Source organism: Terrapene carolina, unplaced genomic scaffold (assembly GCF_002925995.2).
Source record: "Terrapene carolina triunguis isolate 2854851 unplaced genomic scaffold, T_m_triunguis-2.0 Scaffold837, whole genome shotgun sequence".
NCBI classification, from domain to species: domain Eukaryota; kingdom Metazoa; phylum Chordata; order Testudines; family Emydidae; genus Terrapene; species Terrapene triunguis.
The window spans coordinates 5324554-5348701 of NW_020665188.1; the positions used below are offsets into that span (position 1 = coordinate 5324554).

The 24148-nt window shown below is 38.6% G+C and overlaps 1 protein-coding gene across 5 annotated transcripts in view; it reads right to left on the reverse strand.

The window, feature by feature from the left end:
• The window catches only part of FARP2 (FERM, ARH/RhoGEF and pleckstrin domain protein 2), a 242518-nt gene that overhangs the window by 44532 nt on the left and 173838 nt on the right, over nucleotides 1–24148 (reverse strand). For all 5 annotated transcript variants that reach the window (XM_024214386.2, XM_024214384.3, XM_024214385.3 and 2 more), the window contains exons 14-15: nucleotides 7087–7265; nucleotides 244–333 (exon numbers count right to left, since the gene is read on the reverse strand). In XM_024214386.2, the coding sequence (XP_024070154.2) occupies nucleotides 244–333; nucleotides 7087–7265 (269 nt within the window). The remainder of the gene's footprint in view (nucleotides 1–243; nucleotides 334–7086; nucleotides 7266–24148) is intronic.

Below are 24148 nucleotides of genomic sequence, written 5' to 3' on the forward strand. Positions count from 1 at the left end.
TAATGGTTAAAAACCTACTGTGAGGAACAACAACATTAAAGTATCAGAGGGGTAGCTGTGTTAGTCTGGATCTGTAAAAAGCAACAGAGTCCTGTGGCACCTTTAAGACTAACAGATGTATTGGAGCATAAGCTTTCGTGGGTGAATACTCACTTCGTCAGACACACGAAAGCTTATGCTCCAATACATCTGTTAGTCTTAAAGGTGCCACAGAACAACATTAAAGAAATTTAACTCTCTTACTACTGTAATGACTTCTAGGTCTTTCACATATGTCCGTTCAGTAGCAAGAATCTCCTTTGCTATGAAATACACCTTCTCTGTTGGATATCGCTGAAAGAAAAGAAAAACTACCAATTAGAATTAAACAAACATACATATATTACATTTCTTATTTTTAATCATGAACTCGCTTTCAACCAGTTACTGTATCTCTCTGTGGAGAATTCAAGCAATGTTACTTTGGCAAAACTGCTGCCTCCTGCAGTGAAAATGGAATGTTTCATTTTCAAAGCACTGGTAGTCAGATCAGTGTTGGATTTCTCAAACAAACATTGAAGTTGTTGTAAATTATTTTTTATTTGAGTCTAAAAGAAACCTCTAAACTAAATTAGATCACAACACCACCTTACAAGTATATAGCACTTTTCATTCCAAAATCTCAAAGCACTTTACAAGAGTGGGGAAAGTATTATTTCAGCTTTGACAGATTTTAAATGATTCTGTAATAAATTTAAGTATGACCTGTGTTTCTAATATAACAGCATCAGTGTTTTGGCAGTTTCCGAATCACTCTGCTTCCATTTACTCAAAGGTGACACTAATTAGCTAAGAAGCCACAACAATCAAAATACTTGCTGCTTCATTGCCATGGGGTGACTATGGTAGTACTCTGCTCTATCAACATGGATACAGAGGTTTAAGATGCAGATGCTAGATCCTGGGCCTTTCCCGATGGCTGACTTTTTAATTTTAATATCGTTTGTTCTAAGAAAGCAGACACACTATATCCCTAGGCTGAGCAGATAAGGTGCCTAGGTACAGCTGACTGGGGTTGCAAGAGTTTGTAAGAAAAACAAAGAAATCCCACCAGGCCCTAAGCAATACCAGTTTGGAAAAGCAGTGAATTCTTACTTAAGAAGAGTTACCTTCAGTTTTATCAATGCCACTTGTCCAGTGTCAAAAAACCACTGAAACAATCACTTTGTTTCACTATATTTGGAGTCAGTTTCTTCCAAACCCCAAACTGCTATTTAAAAGAGGGGGAAATGGGAATGGACACTGAAGCAGAAGGAAGGAAATGATGAAAACAGATTTTCTGTGGTTGCAACAAATCAAAAGTCAAGTTGGCTTAAACACATATATTATTAAAAAATTCTTAAATAATATTGAAGGTCTGATCACATTTCAAGTTAAGACACCACTTTGTCCTTAACTCACTTTGCTGTGTGCCCAAGATCCTCAATTTATGTAAACTAGTACAGCTCCATTGAAATAATGGAGCTATGCCACTTTACATCAGCTGAGAACCTATTTATCTTTTTGTCCCTCTTAACAGTATTACAGCTTTAAAATTATTTCCCCCCCTTTTTTTACATATATACCAAGTAAAAGAAGAAAGGTTCCCTCTACTAAAAAATAAAATCAGTTGCATTATTTCAGGTAACCCCATTTCAATTAATTCTACTGGTATAAAAGTATCAAGGGGCACTGAACCTCTAGAGAATCTCATAGTTATTGAAATTATGGCACCAGAAAAGCATACGCATTCCACCCTATACTGTACATCACATAGCCTCACTACTATCCTGTTGTACTGCAGGCAGGCACCAGGAGCACAGAGAGGACCATATGGGTGCAACAGAAGTAAATGCTTTATTGGCTATAGCCCAGAAGTGATAAACAACAGCTGGCACTACTACTGGGATTAGTGAGCCCTATGACAATGATTGGAAGCACCTTCCAATACAATTGCACAGATGACTTCTATGTATATAGAACATACCAGATTTGATGGGTTAATACTGCACTCGTGCAAAACATTTTAATGGCTTGTCGGAAAGTCATTCTTAGGTACACTCTTCGATGGGCCCATCCCACAACATTATTTCTTCCAAATACTGTCTAGCTCCTTTTTAGGTTGTTTTGTATTTGTTGCTCCCGGTAGTGGTTTATTTTAGGTCTTGTCTCCTACTGATGTAAAGAAATTCCCAAGTTCTTGTAATTTCTAATACCCTTACTCCAGTTCAGTAGTGCTTTCCTCCAGGAGTCATCCCATTAAACTTCAATGGGATCACTTGCGGAATAAGAAACTAGTCAATGTGAATAAGGCATCAGAAACTGGTCCTTTGGGAGCTTTACTTTAGACACCTATAACCATCTTGTATAATTTTACCTGACATTAACCTAAAGAGCCTTATTTTATCAAATTTCTATTCCCTTCAAAAGGCAGTATAACCTCAGTGGGGCTCCCTCTCATAAATAGTCTTTCCACGGTATACCATAGCTTCTCTAACCTTTCTGAAGAACTGAGATCTCATAGTTCCTGTAACATTCTGACTCCTTTCTGTTGTACTTTTTTTCCTTTCTAAAAATATTCTATTTATAAACAGGTTGAATTCATCACATTTCAAATGTGGCCTTACTAATTCTTTATACATCGCTAGAATAATTTCTGCTAAGAGAAACAGGATGACATTTTGTACAAACCAGTCATCTTCATGATTCCCCTCTTTAAATTACAGGTAAAAATTGTGCTAGAGGTGTTCACTTCTAACCATCACTGCCATAGTTACTGTGAGTGCTCAATATACCACTGAACACAATTAGGACTGTAAGCTTATAGGAATAAATTTTAGGTCATGGATTTGTCAAAGCAAAAAAAGTCAGAGTGACAATTGTGAGCTTAAAGCCACTTAGGGACATGCAAACTACACACAGGGTGCTCCTAGGAATGGTTGTGTGATGTCAGCAATGTATGCAGCGTAGGTGACAAAGGCAGTGACAAAAGGAGTACCAGATGGAACAGCCTGCCTATGACCTCTGCAGCAATGATACTGCTGTGCTGTGAGCTTCTGCACAGCTGGTCCCTCGAGCCCTGCTGACCAGACAGCTCTGCTCCGCTTCTCTCAATGCTGGTCTCCCAGCAGCTGCCACTTACCTCATCTACAGGCTGCTACAGGTCCTGTCTTGGCCACCCAACCTACCTACGGGAGGTTCTTTGGGCCTCCAGGCACCTTTCTTTCCTTTGCAATTCTCCCCACTCCACTCCACCCCCAGCCGTACTAGAAGGGTTTTCAAGCCTGCTGTGGTCTCAATGGAAAGACAGAAGAACCTGGGTAAGTGCATAAGAAAGGAAAACTGAGCATGTGGGGAGAAGAGGGTGGTTTGGACAGGAGAAGTGAAGGAAGAATAGAGATGGAGATGTCAGGGAAGGAGGAAAGATGGAGGGGGATAGTGCAGGTGCCTTCCAAAATTATTATATGCCAGCACTAAATTGGAGGATGATAAATGAATGTGAGGAAGAGACAGTACTTGGAGAGCAACAACATTGTTAATACTGAAAGATATATTGTTCAGATGAGAAGGGGCAGGACAGGATAAGTAACTTATATGTATAGGAAGGAAGCAGTGAAATGAGGAGATCGGTGAGACCACTCTGGATGAGGTAGAATTATTTCATTTTGAGATTAAATGCAATAAAGGAAATAAGTTTACAGAGGAGCTTGCTATAAGATGCTTCATCAGAAGGAGCAACAGAAAAGTCAGCAAAAATTAAAAAGCTATGCAAAAGGAACATAATGGTATTAATGAGAGATTTCAATTATTTGAACACAAACTGGGACACAAGAAGTGGAAGAAATAAATCAAACAGGCTTTTAGACAGGGCAATAAATGTAAGAGATGCTATTTTTTTAGTCTCTGCTTTATGCTTAATCATACAGGGCAGGTAGAGAGGCCACTATCTGTCAAAGAGGTCAGTCAGTTGATTGATGTATGTACATAACACCCACAGGCTGGCCTATATACCCACTATCTTTAACTGAGCAGCAGCCAATTCAGAATCCAACTGAGGAGGAAGGAAGTTCAGAGAGAGGGAAAAAAACAACATGCTAAATTTTTTGCAGGGGAAGAAACAGATGGGGAAGGAAATTGGGGCTTCTTTCCGGAAAATATTTTAAAAGTGAATGATCTTTGGAAGCACCTTATTAGCATGATAAATGTGACACTCATTCTCTTCTTTCCTTTTGTTTTAGGGCTTGTCTACACTACAAAATTAAGTTGACTTGATCTATTTTGACCTTGAGCCTCCAAATTAATTAAGTCGATTGTGTGTGGCCACACCATGCTCATTGTCTCGATGGAGTGCGTCACTAGCAGCGCCTGCAACGATGCACAAAGCATCGTGGGTAGCAATCCCAAAGTGCAACTTGCCGCAGTGTGCTTTGGGAAGTTTGTGCAATGCCTCATGAGACCAATACATTGTCACAAGGGAGAATGGGAATATTGCATCGGCATCCCATAATGCACTGTCCTCCCTCCCTCGTATCAATGGCAAACAACCCAGTGGTTTTCGCGCCTTAAAACCACCGCGCGTACTCCATGCTTCTGGGGTTATGGCGCCTGCTCAGTTGTGCACTCTTGCTGCGAGCATCTCAAACACCTCGCGGTTTCTCCTGCAGTATTTCCAGAGCCAAAGTAGGGTCCACCGCATGGAACATAGCGATGTCCTGCAAGCAGCCCTGCTGCAAGCCATTGACAAAAACAATTCACAGTTCCTGCTGGCAGTCACAGAGCAGCTGCACTCTGTTGAGCGCCATTTCTGGTCCCGTGAAATAAGCACCAGACCCATGTTTCTTCCTGTAAGCCAGGTAATTAAGGCCCTCACTATTGTTTTTGCCCTCCCTCATGCACTGACTGACTCTCCTCATTATTGACAAGATCAAAGTTATCCAACTTTCTTCTGTCTCCTCTAACTCTATTACTATTATTTGTATTGTAGTAGCTCCAAACATCGTGTTAGGTGCTGTACGAACATAAAACAAAAAGATGGTCTCTGCCCTGAAGAACTTAGAATCTGAGCTCTCTTCCTAGAACGTTCCTCATACCCACCCTCCACTCTCCTTCTCTCCCCTCTACCTTATAAGGCGCAGCTGTAGTAAGTGCCTGGCATTAGTATTGAGTATCTCATTCTGTTCATATCTGCTCCATTCTGCGTACCCTAATAGGTAGAGAGGGGTGCACCCATCCTAGATGGAACAAGGGCATATGGTGTGGAACCAGCATGCGGAGAACTCACACAGTGCCTGCAGCAGCAATGGCAGGATGATGATGTGTGGCTTCCTTGCCACTACAAACATTTCCAAGCTAAAATTTAGCTTGGGGTGGTGTTGCTTCACTTTATCTTCTTTTTGAGTTTATTTTCTAACCTTTATACGTCTCTGAATGCTCCCTTTGAAGAGTCTTTAACATTTCAGTTGTCTTTTAAAATAAATATTTATAAGAAGCAAAAAAGGTATTTATTACTCTAGATAGCGTACCAACCCTCACCTAATGCCCTTTACACTGCAGAGCAGTCATGGTAATGACATCTTTTAAACTGTCTTTCGGGTGCCAACTACCGCACTATTTCTATTTTCCCTCTCAAATCCTATTGTTCTTTCCCCATCACTGAGCCTCTTTCCTTTTCCAGAAATCCAATTCAAGTGCCAAAAAAGAGTTAACACTGCAGTTCTGCAAGCACATGGTGCCACATGAAAGCAATGAGAAACTAAGGGCTACTGAACATTTTCACTAAGTGTTTTGTAATCTAGAGAAATGCTGGGGAAGACTTACCTTTACTTGTGCAATGATTTAATTTTAGTAAATGGAACTACGATTTTAAAATACAAGACAATACGTAGCATATAAAAACTTAAGTTACACATTCATGCCCTGATATTTCTATAAAATTACAGCAGCACTCATCAGCACCAACACATTCATATTCGTATTCCCATTGTAAGTCTCCATCTTCCAGGTATTCATAAATAGCCTGTAAAAATTTACCATGAAACTTAAGGTCTGATCCTGGATAAGTTTCATTTTAAGAAATTATTTTCAAGAGGAAACTGAAGCTTTAGAACTCTCAGAAGTTGACCATGCTTAAAATCAATTAGCAACAAAAATTCATCCCAAGGCTTAAAAACTTTTTTAAATGAGTTTCAATCCAAAGGGAATGCAAATTGTTGAGATATTACACTTTTGAAAAATGAGGTATATGTGACAGAAATGGAAAAAGACAGTGCCACTATAATATTGATATATTTTTTATTTTTATACACACATATATATATATATATATACACACACACACACACATATATATATATACACACACACACACACATATATATATACATACATATATATATATATATACACACACACACGTTACGATTGTTTTATTATTTCCTTTTATATATGATGTGCCTGCCATAAAACTGAGTGCAGCTCAATATTTAAAAAAACAAAGTAATTGTTAGCTGATACAGTGTCAAAAACCATCCATGCACCAACCTTCAAAAATAACTGAAAGTTCCTCACTCTAACCTCACCTTCTAATAAAGCCTAAGTAGTTTTTGCCACATGCCCTGTACGTTAACAGATTTTAGCTCGGTGGCCCTGTCCACCCTGGGAAATTAAATCAGGTTAGAACAAATTTTTAACTAACACGACGTTAAGCACTTAGTGTAGACAAGGACTGTCCAATCAGTTGACAATGTTAAATACAACAACACTGTGCATAGACAAGGATTATGCTGTGCTTAACAACACACACACTTAAGCAACATGCACACTCGACTCCAACAGCAGCAATGAGGACTATCCTGGCATGAGGTTCTAATGCAAGAGACTCCGGGACCCCAGGGTCAACATACTCCCACTGAATTTTCATTGTAGGAGCTTGCAAACACTAAGTTCGTATTAGCACAAAATATCGTTAATAGTAACGAAGAATATACAGAGAACTGCATCAGAATCCACGCTAAGTCAATACACACTCCTCACTCATTGCTTAGGTTCTCTGTAATGCCATTGCCTTACCTTGTGTTTTACTTCCTCTTCCTCTTCTACCCGGGCACTGCCAGCATCGCTCAGGACAGGACTCAGAAGAGGAGATGAACCCTGGCCAGCTGGGTTCAAATTCACCTGAAATGTGGGGTTCAAGCTCTGTGGACTCTTCAATGTGAAGGAAGAGAGCTGAGGATGGTCCATTGAAAGGCCTAGAATTGGAGAAGGAAGGGAAGATGGATTGGGAAATGAGAAAAGATATGTTATGACAATGGTTCATCTAAAAAAGCCCACTTGCCTACCAGCAATGCAAACATTATTAGCCAATAACTGTAATCTTATATTACTTCAAAAATGCCAAAGAAACTGGCACACAAACATTTTCAAGCAGATTGAAATCTCTTGGAATAATTGAGTAATCTATACAATTGAGCTATTAGCTGGCAGTTAGATATAGTTTGAGCTATTGAACAGAAACTGGATAGGGACTAAAAATGGCTCAGTTCCCCCTTATTGTGTTAAATAGTGATCACTACAGATTATTTTTACAGAAGAGTACATTTTTACATTTTCCTTTTTTAAAATTAGAATTCTCTTTAGCCCCAGAGAGAATGGACATGTTATTGTAGTAAGTATTCCTTCAGAAAGCAATCAAATGTCTAGAAAGTAGGGAGCAAAGGGAGGTGGGGGAGGAAGGAATGGAAAAATCTTTCATGAATTCAGAATTTGTGGAATATCTGATCTCAATATCTATGTTTCTGGAGGTGGGGAATATGTTGCTAGACACACAGGGACCACATACTATATCCCCCCTTTGGCTCTCTAAATCTACAAAATGTGTTAAATATTTGAGCTAAATGTTTTACTCGCTTCAACAAATGAAAGTGATCTTGTAACACTGCAGCATACAGAATTTTTAGCTAGGTAGAAGAGAATCTTGTAGCATTCTTCAGTAATTCAAAGGGTATGAATGGTACAGGGGGCAAATAATTAGACAAAGATGCTTTGCTCTAGTAGATTTATTTTGTGAGGGCAAAAAATAAAGACAGGGACATGTGTTATTCAAATCATCATGACCGTTGTTTTCCTAAACCCTCCCTCTGATGAGTCAAACTCTGTAGGACTAGACCTTTGAACCAGTTCTAAGCACTCATAATAGAATCATAGGACTGGAAGGGACCTTGAGAGGTCATCTAGTCCAGTGCCCAACACTGATGGCAGGACTAAGTATTATCTAGACCATTCCTGACAGGTGTTTGTCTAACCTGCTCTTAAAAAGCTCCAATTATGGAGATTCCACAACCTCCCTGGGCAATTTATTCCGGTGCTTAATCACCCTGACAGTTAGGAAGTTTTTCCTAATGTCCAACCTAAACCTCCATTACTGCAATTTAAGCCCATTGCTTCTTGTCCTATCCTCAGAGGTTAAGAACAACAATTCTTCTCCCTCTTCCTTGTAACAACTTTTTATGTTCTTGAAAACTGTTATCATGTCCCCTCTGAGTCTTCTCTTTTCCAGGTTAAACAAACCCAATTTTTTCAATAGTCCCTCATAGGTCATGTTTTCTATACCTTTAATCATTTTTGTTTCTCTTCTCTGGACTTTCTTCAATTTGTTCACATCTTTCCTGAAATGTGGCACCCAGAACTGGACACAATACTCCAGTTAAAGATGTAATGCTTTCCATCCCCAAAGTGCTCTACAAACATTAACCTATGCTTGCAACACCCCACTGTGGTATGTAGGTATTATTATTTGTTTTACAGATGGGAAATGGGGCTAAGTAACTTGCCCAAGGCCACATGGCGAATCAGTGATAGTTAAGAATTAGAACCCAGGAGTTCCTTTCTCCGAGACTTGTGTTCAGTCCATTAGACCAAACTGCCTCAGAGCTGCTACTGGAACAATGGGCTGTACAGCAAATGCTCGTTCCTCCAAAGACACAGCTCAATCGCTCTTCTGAAACGAGCTTGAACGTACACAATGTTCTCTATATGATAATCTATCTTTCCCATTATAAACCCCTATTTTCAGGGGATTACATGTTGTCAGTATAAAACAGATTCCCGGTTGACACCAGTTAATGCTCCTCTCCACACTGGCACTCCCACTCCAAAATTCCACTTTGTGTAATCTCAGCACATACTGTGACCTTTGTTATATTCAGCAGTAGCTTTTCAGACAGATTCTCTTCCTGTAGTCAGATTACTAAAATCATTAAAAAAAAACCCTACACTATATGCATTCAAAAATATCAGCCCACAGGAACAACTGTAAATGAGACACCCAATATCTTTTAACAAAAAATAAAAAGCAGAGATTAACTGATTGAAGGAGAGCCAGTTATGAGCTTTTTGATATACTTTTGGCAAGAGATGGTTGCTGTTTGATTGACTCAGGAGCAAAACCACTTAATTGCGTGGCTGCAGCATGACAATGATGAGGAAGCAAATGCGTATTTTCACATTGACAAATGCAGGAAGCTAAACGCCATTGCACTCGGTCACCTGGAAGAGATTCAGATTATCAAGGCTGTAAAGTTAACTATTAACACACTTCAGCAAAATCATTATCAAGTGTCTATTGTTTCTGCCTGTGTATTTTCTCATTTCAATTGCTTTTAGTCTACCAGACCTAACACACAGGAAAGTACGAATAGCTAACATTTTGTTTTTACATATGAAAATACTGCAGGGAAAGTAGTTTACTAGAAGTTTGCCTTTATATATGAATGAAGGAAGTTAAAAAGGGTAATTATTTTTCATCTCATTTTAACATTAAAAAAGTGCCATAGAAATCATAAAGACTTCCTATGTACTCAGAAATTAGCACCAAGCAGCTGCAACTGTTCCAAATATTGTGGTCTCAACTACTTCAATGGAAGCAATAATATTCAGAGACAAGGGGAGAATGAGGTATAACTTCCTGCAGCCTATTTCAATGAGTTGTTCCAGTATTGACTCATGTTACCAGCTCAAAATATGGGGAGAAACCCAGGAAATTTATCTAAATAGACATTTGTTCTTCTTTATCTGATTTCAGATACTATTTTTCTTGACATCAATGTAAGATTATGAAAATCAGAGGCATATTCAACTAATTAAGTCTGAAAATATATACATTCAAAAATGTAGGTACCTGGTATTTTCTTTCAAGTCTGATTTTTAGAAAATGGATAAACTAGGTCTAAATGCAATATATTTCTTAGGCTATAAGCTCTTCTAGACAGGGACTGTTCTCTTCTGTGTCCTTGTGCATTGGTGCGTTGTAGGGCAACAGTGTCTATCATGTTTGTGTCACTGGGATACAAGTAAGGACTTATTAATGGAAGATGTTACAACAATTGCAGTTTTATAATATGTAGGATTAGACTACTGGCAAATTCTTTAAAGGGACAGTAGCAACCTATTTAGGACCCCAATCTTCTCTTTTCTAGAAAGGATAGTAAAATCTCACATAACACCCTAATTTTTTAGGAACTTTTTTTATTTGAAATATGACTTTAAAAGTTTGATACAAATGCACATATCACCTGTTACAGTCAGCAAACGGTGTTTAAATACATTACAAATGCAGATTTCAATTTCAGTTCTGTCAGAAACCGATTACAAACTTATTATGTACTTCTACTGGAGCAGCAATGGGGAAATCCTGTGGCAAGTCGTGGAGTGGCTCCACAGCCTCTTCTGGTGGAGAAAGGATAATGGAAGGATCCAAGTAGTAGTTTAGGAAGTGCCCACCATTTTCAGTGGCTGTTTAAGGTAGAAACCTGCTAAATATTTATAAGTTGGTGGCAATAAGTTCAAGTGTTTGTCTGGTTTCTGTTCTGGGCAGATGATGGCCCACTGAAGTATTCCCACCCTAAAAAGCAGGCATCAGTATCCATGGATATTACAAGAGAATTACTTTACTTAAGAAAGGCAGATTTTGATATCTAGTTGACAGAGCCTCTTTAATCTTCTACATCAAGCCAGAACACATGACACTAAGAATGAGCAATTACTCATTGCAGTTTTTCTTTTAATATAAAGCAGGAATGGGGGATGCATTATGAAACTGGGATGCATGTACAAGCATGCAAAAAACTCCATTTGCTCTTGCTTTAGAGATAATAAATAAAATTATGCTCTCACATCCTGTGCAATCGCACTGAAATCAATAAAACTTTGCATGTATGAAGGCCGAATTTGACTCAACGAGCTGTATGCTCTAAACCAAAAACTCAGTACCTTTAAAAATACTGCTCCTTTAAAAACAGTAATACATGTTTCAAAGACGTATACAAATTGTCCTAAAGGGCTAGTATAGGTGTGTGTATATAAAATTATAGCTATGGGTGGGAAATTCAAAGCCCTCAACATTGCCTGAACCTTACAAAATTAGTCAGATGTGGATTGCTTTTGAAAATTTCTATCCTATAGCTGCTGTACCAATATTAGTAAAATGTTAATTATTTTATTGCTGTTTGCTCATAAGCTCTCCTTTCACAAGGCCATAAGGAAGAGCGATGGCCTTTATCTAAGAAGCTAATGTCCCAGACCAATATATAATCATCAAAATCAAAACTTGTTCACCTACAGTTTTTTGAAATATATCCAAACATAAAGATTTTGTTTAGACACAGCCATTACTGAAATACCTTAAACACTTTCTACACGTGGACTGGGAATCCATTTTCTAAAAGTTGATTATCTTCACTGAATAGGGATGTGAGCAGCCAAACTGAAGTTCACGGGGAAAAATAGTTTAGGACTGTATACAACATTGGTCATAAGTAGGATTTGGTTCTTTGGGATCTGCTCATTTAAAAAACACTTTGCTTTTAACTCAGTTGTTGTAATTAGTATATCTTACCTTTAATGTTTTCTTCAAGGACACACTTGATTCATATCCCTCTAGATTAAAGATGAACGTAATTATCTTCTTAAAATGTATGTTTTTCCCCCCACTTGAATGTCTTTAAAGTACTTCTCTGTTCTCTAAAATCCAGACTAGTAGGTTGAAGAATGAGCAGCTTACTAGCCACAGGGCTCCTTGTTATCTTGGCCAACTAGTGTGCTCAGAGTACCAGTAGTTATTACTTCCCTGAACTACTAGGAATTTATCCCTTTGTCCAGTTGAAAGTTGGGGAGTGAGGGTATGGAGGAGGATGGGAGGCAAAGATCTGAAAAGTTGTTACATGACATGAAGAACCAAGTGCTCATTCAACCAGCAGTGCGAGGAAAAAAGGGTCTGGGAGGCATGCTAGAGGGGCATGGTTCTAAGTCTGAGGCATGAATTTGTTAAACCAGCAGAAAACTGCTTCTGGCTCAGCATTAGGGACAACAACCGGAGGCCACACCAGGGAGATGTCACTATTGTACTGGTCAGGTTTAAAGACTAAAGTGAAACTGACAACGATGCACAATGACGGCCACTTTCTATAAATCTCCAGTTTGTCTTCCTCTAGTGCTATCAACTAGATTGCCGCTTTCATTTTTACTGTACTATCCATATTTCATAGTTTGAACTGGAAAACAATCAGGAGATATTACCTCTTAAAATCCCCCGAATTTAGAGCCAAGGGCTGTGTTTATTGAGATGTAATAAATTGTTCAAAGAAATTCACATACATATTAAGCCACAAAAAATTAATGTTATAGCTAGGAAATAAACAAAATAAATCAAATTCACAGTAGTTAGGAAGGAAAACATTATGTATGTCTTCCGATGCCCACACAATAGTGTGGAAAAGCAAGATGAACAGAAAGTATTTGAAAATACATACAATACACAAAAGGCTGCTTAAAGTGTGGTTCTTCTCTTAAAAGTGACTGTGCAAAAATAGCACCCTCAACAGATAAGTTTTCTGTGTGCATTCAGAGCCATTTGTCACATTAGTGACAAAAATATATTTATATTATTTTTTCCCTCTAGTCAGCTGTGTAAAGTTTCTACAGCTTTGAAGGGGGTGAGCCCAGTTCTATTTCTTCTCACACATCAGAGTTAAGAAACTTCTAGTTACTAGGGCCAAATTCTGCCCTTTGTTACAAATGGGTATCCCCATTAGAAAGAATGAGGTTGTCCAGGTCTGAGGGTAGAACCTGGGCTACAGAATTATTATATCTGGCCTACAAATGCTGCACAAGCCAAAAAACACAGCTTGGCTTCCAGAACTGTAAACTCAGGCTAGGATCTGACAGTTAAAAGTCTTTTGACATGCAAGCAGAGCTCATTTGATTCGGAGTCACAGACACAATGTAGATGGAAAGCCTATGATGCCATTTTACAGTTATTTTTCAGAGTAGCTCTCCACTCAAAGATCCCAAACTAAACTCACAAATAAATACATTTTAAAACCATATATTTGAATGTGTTTCTTGACATAGATATAAAAATAAATTATTTGGGATCTGTAGATTCGGGATGTGTAGATTACATTCTGAAAACATTCTACACTTCAAGAGATTACTAACACCTAAAGTAATGTAAGGAAGGCAGTGAATTCAGGCTCTTTAATTGCTGAGGTGTTAATGAGATCATCAGATGTTGCAGAGGAAGCAAAAGACAGCAAAAGACGCCAAAAAATCTTACCGCATTATAGGTGAAACCGCGTTATATCGAACTTGCTTTGATCCACCGGAGTGTGCAGCCCAGCCCCCCCCGAAGCACTGCTTTACCGCGTTATATCCTAATTCATATGATATTGGGTCGCGTTATATCGGGGTAGAGATGTATTAGGATCTGATCCAAACACCACTGAAAGACTCCCACTGACTTCAGATGGGCTTTGGATCAATCCCTGAATACCTAAATAGTAAAGTATTATTTGAACAGTGACACCATTGTGCTAAGAGCACATTTTTATACACATTACACAACATCATGTAAGAACATAAGAACAGCAATACTGGGTCAGACCAAAGGTCCATCTGGACCAATATCCTATCTTGGGTCAGTGGCCGATGCCAGGTGCTCCAGAGGGAATGAACAGAACAGGTAATCAAGTGATCCATCCCCTGTTGCCCATTCCCAGCTTCTGGCAAACAGAGGCTAAGGACACCATTCCTGCCCATCCTGGCTAATAGATTCATAGAGGATAGGTCCATCAATGGCTATCTAGTTCTTTTTTGAACCCTGTTATAGTCTTGGCCTTCACAACATCTCTGGCAAGGAGTTCCACAGGTTGACTGTGCGTTGTGCGAAAAAATACTTTCTTTTGTCTGTTTTAAACCTGCTGCCTATTAATTCCATTTGGTGGCACCTAGTTTGTGTGTTATGAGGAGGAATAAATAACACTTCCTTATTTACTTTCTCCAGGACAGTCATGATTTTATAGACCTCTATCATATCCCCCCTTAGTCGTCTCTTTTCCAAGCTGAAAAGTCCCAGTTTTATTAATCTCTCCTCATACGGCAGCCGTGCCATACGCCTAACCATTTTTGTTGCCCTTATCTGAACCTTTTCCAAGTCCAATATATCTTTTTTGAGATGGGGCGACCACATCTGCACGCAGTATTCAAGATGTGGGCATACCACGGATTTATATAGCGGCAATATGATATTTTCTATCTTATTGATTCCCAACATTCTATTTGCTTTTTTGACTGCCGCTGCACATTGAATGGATGTTTTCAGAGAACTATCCATAATGATTCCAAGATTTCTTTCTTGAGTGGTAACAGCTAATTTAGACCCCATCATTTTATATATATAGTTGGGATTATGTTTTCCAATGTGCATTACTTTGCATTTATCAACATTGAATTTCATCTGCCATTTTGTTGCCCAGTCACCTAGTTTTGAGAGATCCTTTTGTAGCTCTTCACAGTCTGCCTGGGACTTAACTATCTTGAGTAGTTTTGTATCATCTGCGAATTTTGCCACCTCACTGTTTACCCCTTTTCCCAGATCATTTATGAATATGTTAAATAGGACTGGGCCCTGCACAGACTCCTGAGGTATACCACTATTTACCTCTCTCCATTCTGAAAACTGACCATTTATTCCTACCCTTTGTTTCTTATCTTTTAACTAGTTACCAATCCATGAGAGAACCTTCTTTACTATAGTTTCAACCAGTTTGCCTGGTACTGAAGTCAGGCTTACCGGCCTGTAACTGCTGGGGTCTCCAGAGCGCTTTTTAAAAATTGGTGTCACATTAGCTATCCTCCAGTTATTTGGCACAGAAGCTTATTTAAATGATAGGTTACAGACTACCATTAGTAGTCCTGCAATTTCACATTTGAGATCCTTCAGAACTCTTGGGTGAATACCATCTGGTCCTGGTGACTTACTGTTTAGTTTATCAATTTGTCCCAGAACCTTTTCTAATGACACCTCAATCTGGGACAGTTACTCAGATTTGTCACCTAAAAAGAATGGCTCGGGTTTGGGAATCTCACTCACACCCTCAACTGTGAAGACCGATGCAAAGAATTCATTTAGTTTCTCCGCAATGGCCTTGTCGTCCTTGAGTGCTCCTTTAGCATCTCGATCATCCAGTGGCCCCACTGGTTGTTTAGCAGGCTTCCTGCTTCTGATGTACTTAAAAAGTAATAGCAACATTTTTTTGAGTCTTTAGCTAGCTGTTCTTCAAATTCTTTTTTGGCCTTCCTAATAATATTTTTACACTTCATTTGCCAGAGTTTATGCTTCTTTCTACTTTCCTCATGAGGATTTAACTTCCACTTTTTAAAGGATGCCTTTTTGCCTCTCACTGCTTCTTTTACTTTGTTGTTTAGCCACGGTGGCTCTTTTTTGGTTCTCTGACTGTTTTTTAATTGGGGGTATAACATTTAAATTGAGCCTCTATTATGGTATCTTTAAAAAGTTTCCATGCAGCTTGCAGGGATTTTACTTTTGGTGCTGTACCTTTTAATTTCTGTTTAACTAACCTTCTCATTTTTGTGTAGTTCCCCTTCCTGAAATTAAATGCTACAGTGTTGGGCCGCTGTGGTGTTTTTCCTGCCACAGGGATATTAAATTTAATTATATTATGGTCACTATTACCAAGCAGTCCAGCTATATTCACCTCTTGGACCAGATCCTGTGCTCCACTTAGGACTAAATCAAGAATTGCCTCTCCTCTTGAGGGTTCCAGGACCAGCTGCTCCAAGAAGCAGTCATTTAAGGTGTCAAGAAACTTTATCTCTGCATCCGTCCTGAGGTAACATCTACCCAGTCAATATGGGGATAGTTGAAATCCCCCATTATTATTATTACTGAGTTTTTTTATTTTAACAGCCTCTCTAATCTCCCTGAGCATTTCACAGTCACTATCACCATCCTGGTCAGGTGGTCTGTAATATATCCCTACTACTATATTCTTATTATTCAAGCATGGAATTACTATCCATAGAGATTCTATGGTACAGTTTGGTTCATTTAAGATTTTTACTTCATTTGATTCTATGCTTTCTTTCACATATAGTGCCACTCCCTCACCAGCATGACCTGTTCTGTCCTTTCGATATATTTTGTATCCTGGTATTACTGTGTTCCATTGATTATCCTCATTCCACCAAGTTTCTGTGATGCCTATTATATCAATATCCTCATTTAATAGAGGCACTCTAGTTCACCCATCTTATTATTTAGACTTCTAGCATTGGTATATAAGCACTTTAAAACTTGTCACTTTTTAGCTTTCTGCCATTACATGATGTAATTGAATGGGACTTCTTTTCTTTTGACTATTTCTCACCAGATCCTACCTGTATTTTATCATCTTCCATCCTCTCCTCCTTATTAAGACATAGGGAATCTCCATTTATAGATCCTCCTCTAAGGGATGTCCGTACCACGTGCTCCTCTGCACCTGTCGGCTTCCCCCCAGCCCTTAGTTTAAAAACTGCTCTACGACCTTTTTAATGTAAAAAGTGTTCCTTATCCTGGATATTTCAAAATATTTTAATTAAAACAAAGAAAGACCAAAATCTGAACTTATTCTCTGCAAAACTGTTCTTTAAAATCATTAAAAAAATATTTGGGCTATAGAGGCATAAAAAAAAAAAAAAAAAAAAAAACCTCTCAGCAATTTCTTTTGCCTCTACAATTTTTAATTCATAGATTTTCCACTCTTTTTTCACACACTATTGCTTTGATCCAATAAAGCACTTTAAACACAGCTATAACTTTTACTCACATGTAAAAGTTTTGCACTGCTTAAGAACTTTACTGGAAGGGCCCAATTTGTTTTAAAAATTCTCACTCTTAATTTTACAGGTTATGATCAGAATGTGAACTTATTGATTTTCATATTTCTAAAAATATACTTGAGTAACCAAAGCATCTTTAAAGATCATATTGCATTTGTCATAATATCTTGGTATCATAGGTAGCATATATTAAAAACTTTTATAAAATTTTATATTGATATAGTATAATATTTACTTCAGCATGACTTGGGTTAGTCTAAGGTGAGGCTGCCATCATACAACTTGATCATGCATGACTACTGTGTTTGCATCCAGTGAATTGCAGGTTTGGGGCTTAACTTACGAATCTCCAAAACAGCTACATGTTGCAATGAAAATAGCAGCTCAAATTCAGATATTGTAATAACATAATATGACTAAAGGTCTAGTATCTTATTGTTAGATCACACACTTTTGGTACGGAATCCGAGACATCAGTCTTAATTCTCCTTGACTACTAAGAAACAAGGCAACAGCTTTTTTACATCTAAGCAGTTCAAGTATGGAAAGCAATTCTATTTTTCAGAAAGTCCTAAAACCAAAAGGCAAATCCAGCTCACCTTACTTATATAACTAGATGCGCTGATTTCAAAGGGACTATCTTGCATGAGTAAGGCACGCAAGATTTAGCTGTATAATAAGTATGGCCTTCTGGAAGAGAACATGTAACACAGAAAATATGAGTACATTACCTACTTATCGCCATGCATTATGCTTACAATCACTGATGGCTAGTTATAAGGATATAGAGCAGACTGCCTGAGAGAGGCTGAACCAGAGCTAATAGGAAAATGTCTCTGACATAAATGGTGCTTTTAGGATGAAATCTGAACTTTTCTTCTCATCTGTATTCCATAATAAAGGGGTTCAAACAAAACAGTAATTTGAGCACTATTTGCTTAAGCTACGGTACCCTCCCAAATGCCTACAAAAAGAAAACTAAGCTGGGAAATCTGATGATAAAACTCCTGGGAGTCTTAGCCAAGGAGAACCAACATTTAATCTATTTGAAACACAAGTGTAAAGAAAAATAAAAGCTAAAAAGCCCGTTTTGTCATTCATATCAAAGGTTTCCTCATTTTATTGTATAAACAATTTTAAAAGTTCTGAATAAGTACAAAACTGTAGGTTTATAATCAGCAATTTCAACAGAAAACAAAGCTGTAAAACTCCCCAAACAAATAATTCAACAAAAACGTTTGCTGGGTTTAAAAAAAAAAAAAAAAAAATCAAGTTCCAAAAAGATGCATTAAGAAATTCCAGGCCCCTTTGCACTGTTAGTGTAATGTTTTTCTGCAACGATTAGCACCTATTGAACTGGGGATCACTTCAGGCTAAGGCACAAGTAGTTTTGTGAGCTGAACATACAGTACATCTGCACATTCTGGAGATAGGTCTTTGCACTTTCTTATCAACGTTTAGAACTCTGCCACAAACTGAAGTCAGAGCCCTGCACATTGAAGCTATAGTGGAATATTGTGATTTCATAGAATTTACGGTAATGTCTTTCCACAGGATACACATCTTAGTTTTAATTATTTGAGAAGCACTCCAGATTCAAAACCCATTAAGTTATTCTTGACTCAGTGGATTAATCTTCTAATAACCCACAGAGAGGTAAGTGAATTAAATGCACTTTGTTATATACATTTGGAGCTGTAAAAATCTCACAATAGCCATATATTTAGTATATATGTATACTCATACATATACACATAGCATTTGTGATGAGTTCAGTGTTAAAATGGCTACAGTGCAGAGGACGACTATGAGAGTTTGCACTGAGAATTGCACTATATACCTATTTGGTCCATTAATATCTAATAATTAAGGCTGATCACCCTTTGCAAAATGACAATAATAAGAATGACTTACCAACAGGTTTGCACCAAAACAACATTATAATAATAAACAGGATTTTTTTTTGTTACTGTTTTCCCACAATCTTATCAAGATTTGCAATAAACAAAATTAAACAAAAAACCACCACCACCACCTAATACCACAGGATAAGGGAGTTCAATACTTGTTTTATCCAGTAACCTTACTGGGCTTTTAAGTGAAACGTGATAGAAAATCAATATATTTCCTACTCTATATGAATGATAAAATATGAGTATTTCTGGGAAATAGACAAAATGTTACTTTAATGACTCATGATTATTTTAAAATTACAAAGTATACACCACAACATGCTCATACGAATGAAGTAAACTTTACCAAGGCTTAACTGGATGGCTGTTTGTTCACAGAATGTTCTGTGACCTGTGTTTTGTAAATCAAATGGACTCCAGTAACTATACATACCAAGAATAAAATGCTCTCTTTTGGTGCTTGACATGCTTCGGATGATTTAGCTGGGGATCAGATGATTTAGTTGGGTATTGGTACTGCTTTGAGCAGGGGGTTGGACTAGATGACCTCCTGAGGTCTCTTCCAACCCTGATATTCTGATTCTATGACATTTGGTGAAAAATATATTCTTAAGTGATGAGTGGGTGTAAATATACATACAGAGAAATATAGGTACAGATTATTTTATGGAACTCTAAACCCTGCAATGCATTTTTAAATGGCTTTCTGTTGCACTGTGAAATGCAGTCAAATACCTTATCTCTAGACCTACATCCATTAGTAGGCTATAGCTACAGTGGTGAAGAATCACTACTGTTTATGTCTATTCTATAAATGCATTTGTATATATACACAAATACCTGATTAAACATTTAGCAGTTGCTAACGCAGGGTCCCATGCCGTGTAGGGGAGTTCAGAGGCAGAAGGGATGAGTGGCCTCAAATCTCTCAGAGGAAGGAGAGCAGTGTTTCTATGGCATCCTCCCTCTTCACTTAATGAAGGCTGTGCAAGTATGAGGATATGGAATGTGGGGTAGAATAGTATACTGGAATATGTGTAGGTGAATAGCTGCTTTTCAGATCATGTTCTTCTTGGCTATTGGCCTATTTGAGGTGAAACCTGCGCAGTAGTTAATGATGGCCGACCAGCATTAAATCCCTTCCATGCCTTCCGTTCATGAGGTCAGAAATCATCCTCAGAAGTGATGCTGCCAGGAAGTACCATGGAAAGGCTGCTAGTCTTTGGCTTGCCACTGCCCAAATCTGAACAAATGAGTCTTGTATTCTTTTTTGAAAACCTCCCTGTTCAGGGGAACTTGCATAGGAGACTCCACAAGGACCATCTTCTAAAGTTTCCCATGTAATTCCTCCCCCGGCCCCACAGCACCCCAATCCATGTGTAACATGGTGCCCATAACTTATTTTCATACTCAGGTTCTCCTTCCACTCCAAAAAAACACAGTTCTCTATGTAAGTATCCAGCACCTTCTTTTAAAATTGAGTAGCACACTATCAACTTTCTTTAAACAATTATCCTCAAATTAAAAATATTCAATATTGACAACTATTATTTAATAATACTGAAGTTGTGAAAAACTGAAAACAAAATTGAAAGTCTGCTAGCGTTTTCTCAATATAGGATGTTATGCTTAGGTATTGAAATATACATTGCACCACATCACAAACTGTACTAGCAAGGTAAAACAGCCTAAGTGGAGAACTGAGAGCCTGCCTTCTCACCTTCGTCCTGGGCTGGTCCAACCAGAGACACCTCCATGGGGAGAGGAGTAGGTGTGGCAGGATGCTGTGACTGCTGCCAGGGAAAAGAGCTAGGTAGGTAGCAACAGTGGCCTATGCTAGAACTGACACCTCGACTGCTGAAAGGCACTGAATCCAATAATCTCTCTAGAAGAGGACTGTATCTTTGCACCACCCATGAGGATGCTTCTGAGAGGCTCTCTCCCCCCTGGGAATAGATCAGCAAGATTAAGTGAATCTGAAGTCTGACCATCTGTAGGAAATGCTACAAAACATTCTTCTTTGACAAAGCCTGTCACAACAAGACACTACAACACTAACATCCCCTTTCTACCTGCGCCCAAAAACAACACACAAAACCTCTCAAGATTAACTAAAATTAAACAAACACACAACCCTACCCCAAGCCAAGTTTGTATACTAAAAAAAAAAAAAAGAAAAAGGGAAAAGAACCAGAGATTATAACATTAATTTGGGACTTTGTACTGCTAATTGATTTTACATGGAGGCATTCAGATACTAGGATGATTGATGGCATTATAAAAACCATAAGAGAAACATCTCCCTCTCCCCCCACCAATAGCACAGGGGTTTGAAGTCCCTCCATCAGTCTGCTAGACAAAACTTAAGTTTTGGTTACCTAGCCCCCTTACGGTATTTAGGTCAGCATTAGAAGAGTGTTTCCCCATTCTGTCTCCCATATCCCAGCTTTCTGGAGGAGAATGTAAAAGGAGAAATACCTGTTGCCCACTCTAGTGTGCTATCTTAGCAGCTGGATGCTGCCTTTTAGTTCTGCTTGTGTGGTTTTGATCAGCATGTCCTTATCAGAATATTCCCAACCCCTGTTTTCGGAAAGAAAATGGAGTCAGATGCTGTGGAAGTAAAAATGACTTACCTGCTGTTATGCTTCACTAAAAATATTTTTTGAATGGATTAAATATTTTTTGCCAAAAATTGCCTACCTGTCTCATGCTAGAAGCCAAAGAATCAAGAGCTGGAATCCAGTCATTATGGTATCTTTCAAGAATGAAGCATGAGTTTAAATTAAAGCATTACCTTTTGGTTTTTAAAAAAGCCCTGGGGTTTGTAATTGCCATTAAAAGATACACAGGATTGCAAAGTGCAGATGGGGTAGAAAAGTTTACAACTACCTTTTTAAGACTAACTACATCTCAAGAAAAAAATATTAGTAAGCTTTCATATATGATTATAAAGAGAATTTGGAGTAGAACTGGGGGGGGGGGGAGAAGAGGGGGCGTTAAAATACATTAGACTCAGTCAATCCTTAGGAAAGCCCTTGTAACAAAGTCCTACATATAGACAAACGGCAATTTTTAACCTTTAATATCTTGGAGTTTTTCAAAAGAATCAGAAATTGTCCCTGCCCATATTACTATCCAAAGACTTGCCTCCCACTCTCCATCCCGCTAAAAGAGAGTTCTCCAATTAAAGCCTTTTTCAAGTTACATAATGGAAAAATAAACTAATTATAGCATGACCAGTAACAGCTTGGTGGGATAGCCAAACAACAAAAAGTTTGTCTCCTCCAGCTGCCTATTTACTGATGCCATATTCCATATTTCTGACATTTCCACAAATAGAAATCAAGTCAACAAGAGGCAAAATGATTACCATAGGGGGGGGGGAGGGGAGAGAGAGAGAGAGAACTGCCATTTAAAGAAACAGAACAGCCACAAACACTTGAAAAATGGCACAGCTAATACTTCACCATATGGTATTATAGGTATGCTTTGATTTTCTAATGCCAGTCAGCAAATGCAAACTTCGGACACTTCCTAGTGCAACAATAGGGATTCCACTCAAACACAATGCATGGAATGAGTACACATACTGAATGCTTTAAGGCAGGGGTAGCCAACCTGAGCCTGAGAAGGAGCCAGAATTTACCAATGTACATTGCCAAAGAGCCACAGTAATACGTCAGCAGCCCCCCATAAGCTCCCCCAACCCGCTCCCAGCACCTCCCACCCACCAGCAGCCCCATCTATCAGCGCCCCCCCCCCCCCCCCCATCAGCTGTTTGGGGGCGGGGGGGGGGGGGGGGGGGGGGGGGGGGTTGGAGCAAGGGCATGGCAGGCTCAGGGGAGGGGACAGGAAGGGGTGGACTGGGGGTAGGGCCTGTGACAGAGCCAGGGGTTGAGCAGTGAGCACCCCCCAGCACATTGGAAAGTTGGCGCCTGTAATTCCAGCCCTGGAGTCGATGCCTATACAAGGAGCCACATATTAACTTCTGAAGAGCCGCTTGTGGCTCTGGAGCCACAGGTTGGCCAGCCCTGCTTTAAAGAATGATCATGTCTATAGAGGAAATAGTTAGAATAGACTACAAACAAGAAAAAAATAAGTGAATGAGGGACAATTACCCCATTAAGTTTTATTGCACATTGAAAGAACTTTCCTTGTAATGTTTCATCAGGATTCCTTAAGAGATTTTTAAGTGGCCTACCAAGTATGAAGGTTCCTTTTCAATACATCAGTCCCTTACCCAGGAAACAGCATATAAACATTAATGGAAAGCACAGTATGAACAAATTAATTATGCTAATTTATGCACCTGTTTATTTTAGAGGGAATCCAATGAAGTGATATTGCACTGTTACCCCATTTAGGAAAGGCAGGTTCAGAATCTGGACCACACGGAATGTAAACCAAATTGCCTCAAGAGGCGATGTTTTTGACCCCAAACCTGCTACAGGGATATTTTTTATTTTAAACTTGCTTCTTGCACAAGGCCCTCAAAATTTTGCATCTCAGAATTCCAGCCCCTACCAAGAATATCTATTAGGTGGACTGAGAGCAAGTAAGTTTGATAACCTCCACCATCACTAATTTAATGAATCAGTACAATGGATATAATCACTGAAATCTATAATTACACCTTTTCAATTACACCTTCACTATGAATCATGTTACATAAAGTCACCTATCTAAAAATGCCTATGAAAGCAGTGAAGATAAAACAGTGGCTGATGGTATTCACTTTTTTTCTTTTTCTTTTTTAAATTTTAGATCAAGTCTTTATTTCCCTGAAAGGAGCCATCTTATTTCAATAGCATTCTGCTGAATACAGTGCAGAGTTTAAATTAAAGACAGCTATTGCCTGATTTATCTTTTAGCATTTCTCCCAGACCAAGCAAGTTTTATATGCCTTAATTAAATTAAGTTGCAGCCATTTTTCGGCAGTGTAATTGATTAAATTAAGACAAAGAAGATGAGAAAGTTCAATAAGGAGTTAAGTGCCTTTATAATCTATGTGTCTCCCTCCAAACAGCGGCAAAACAGCAGGG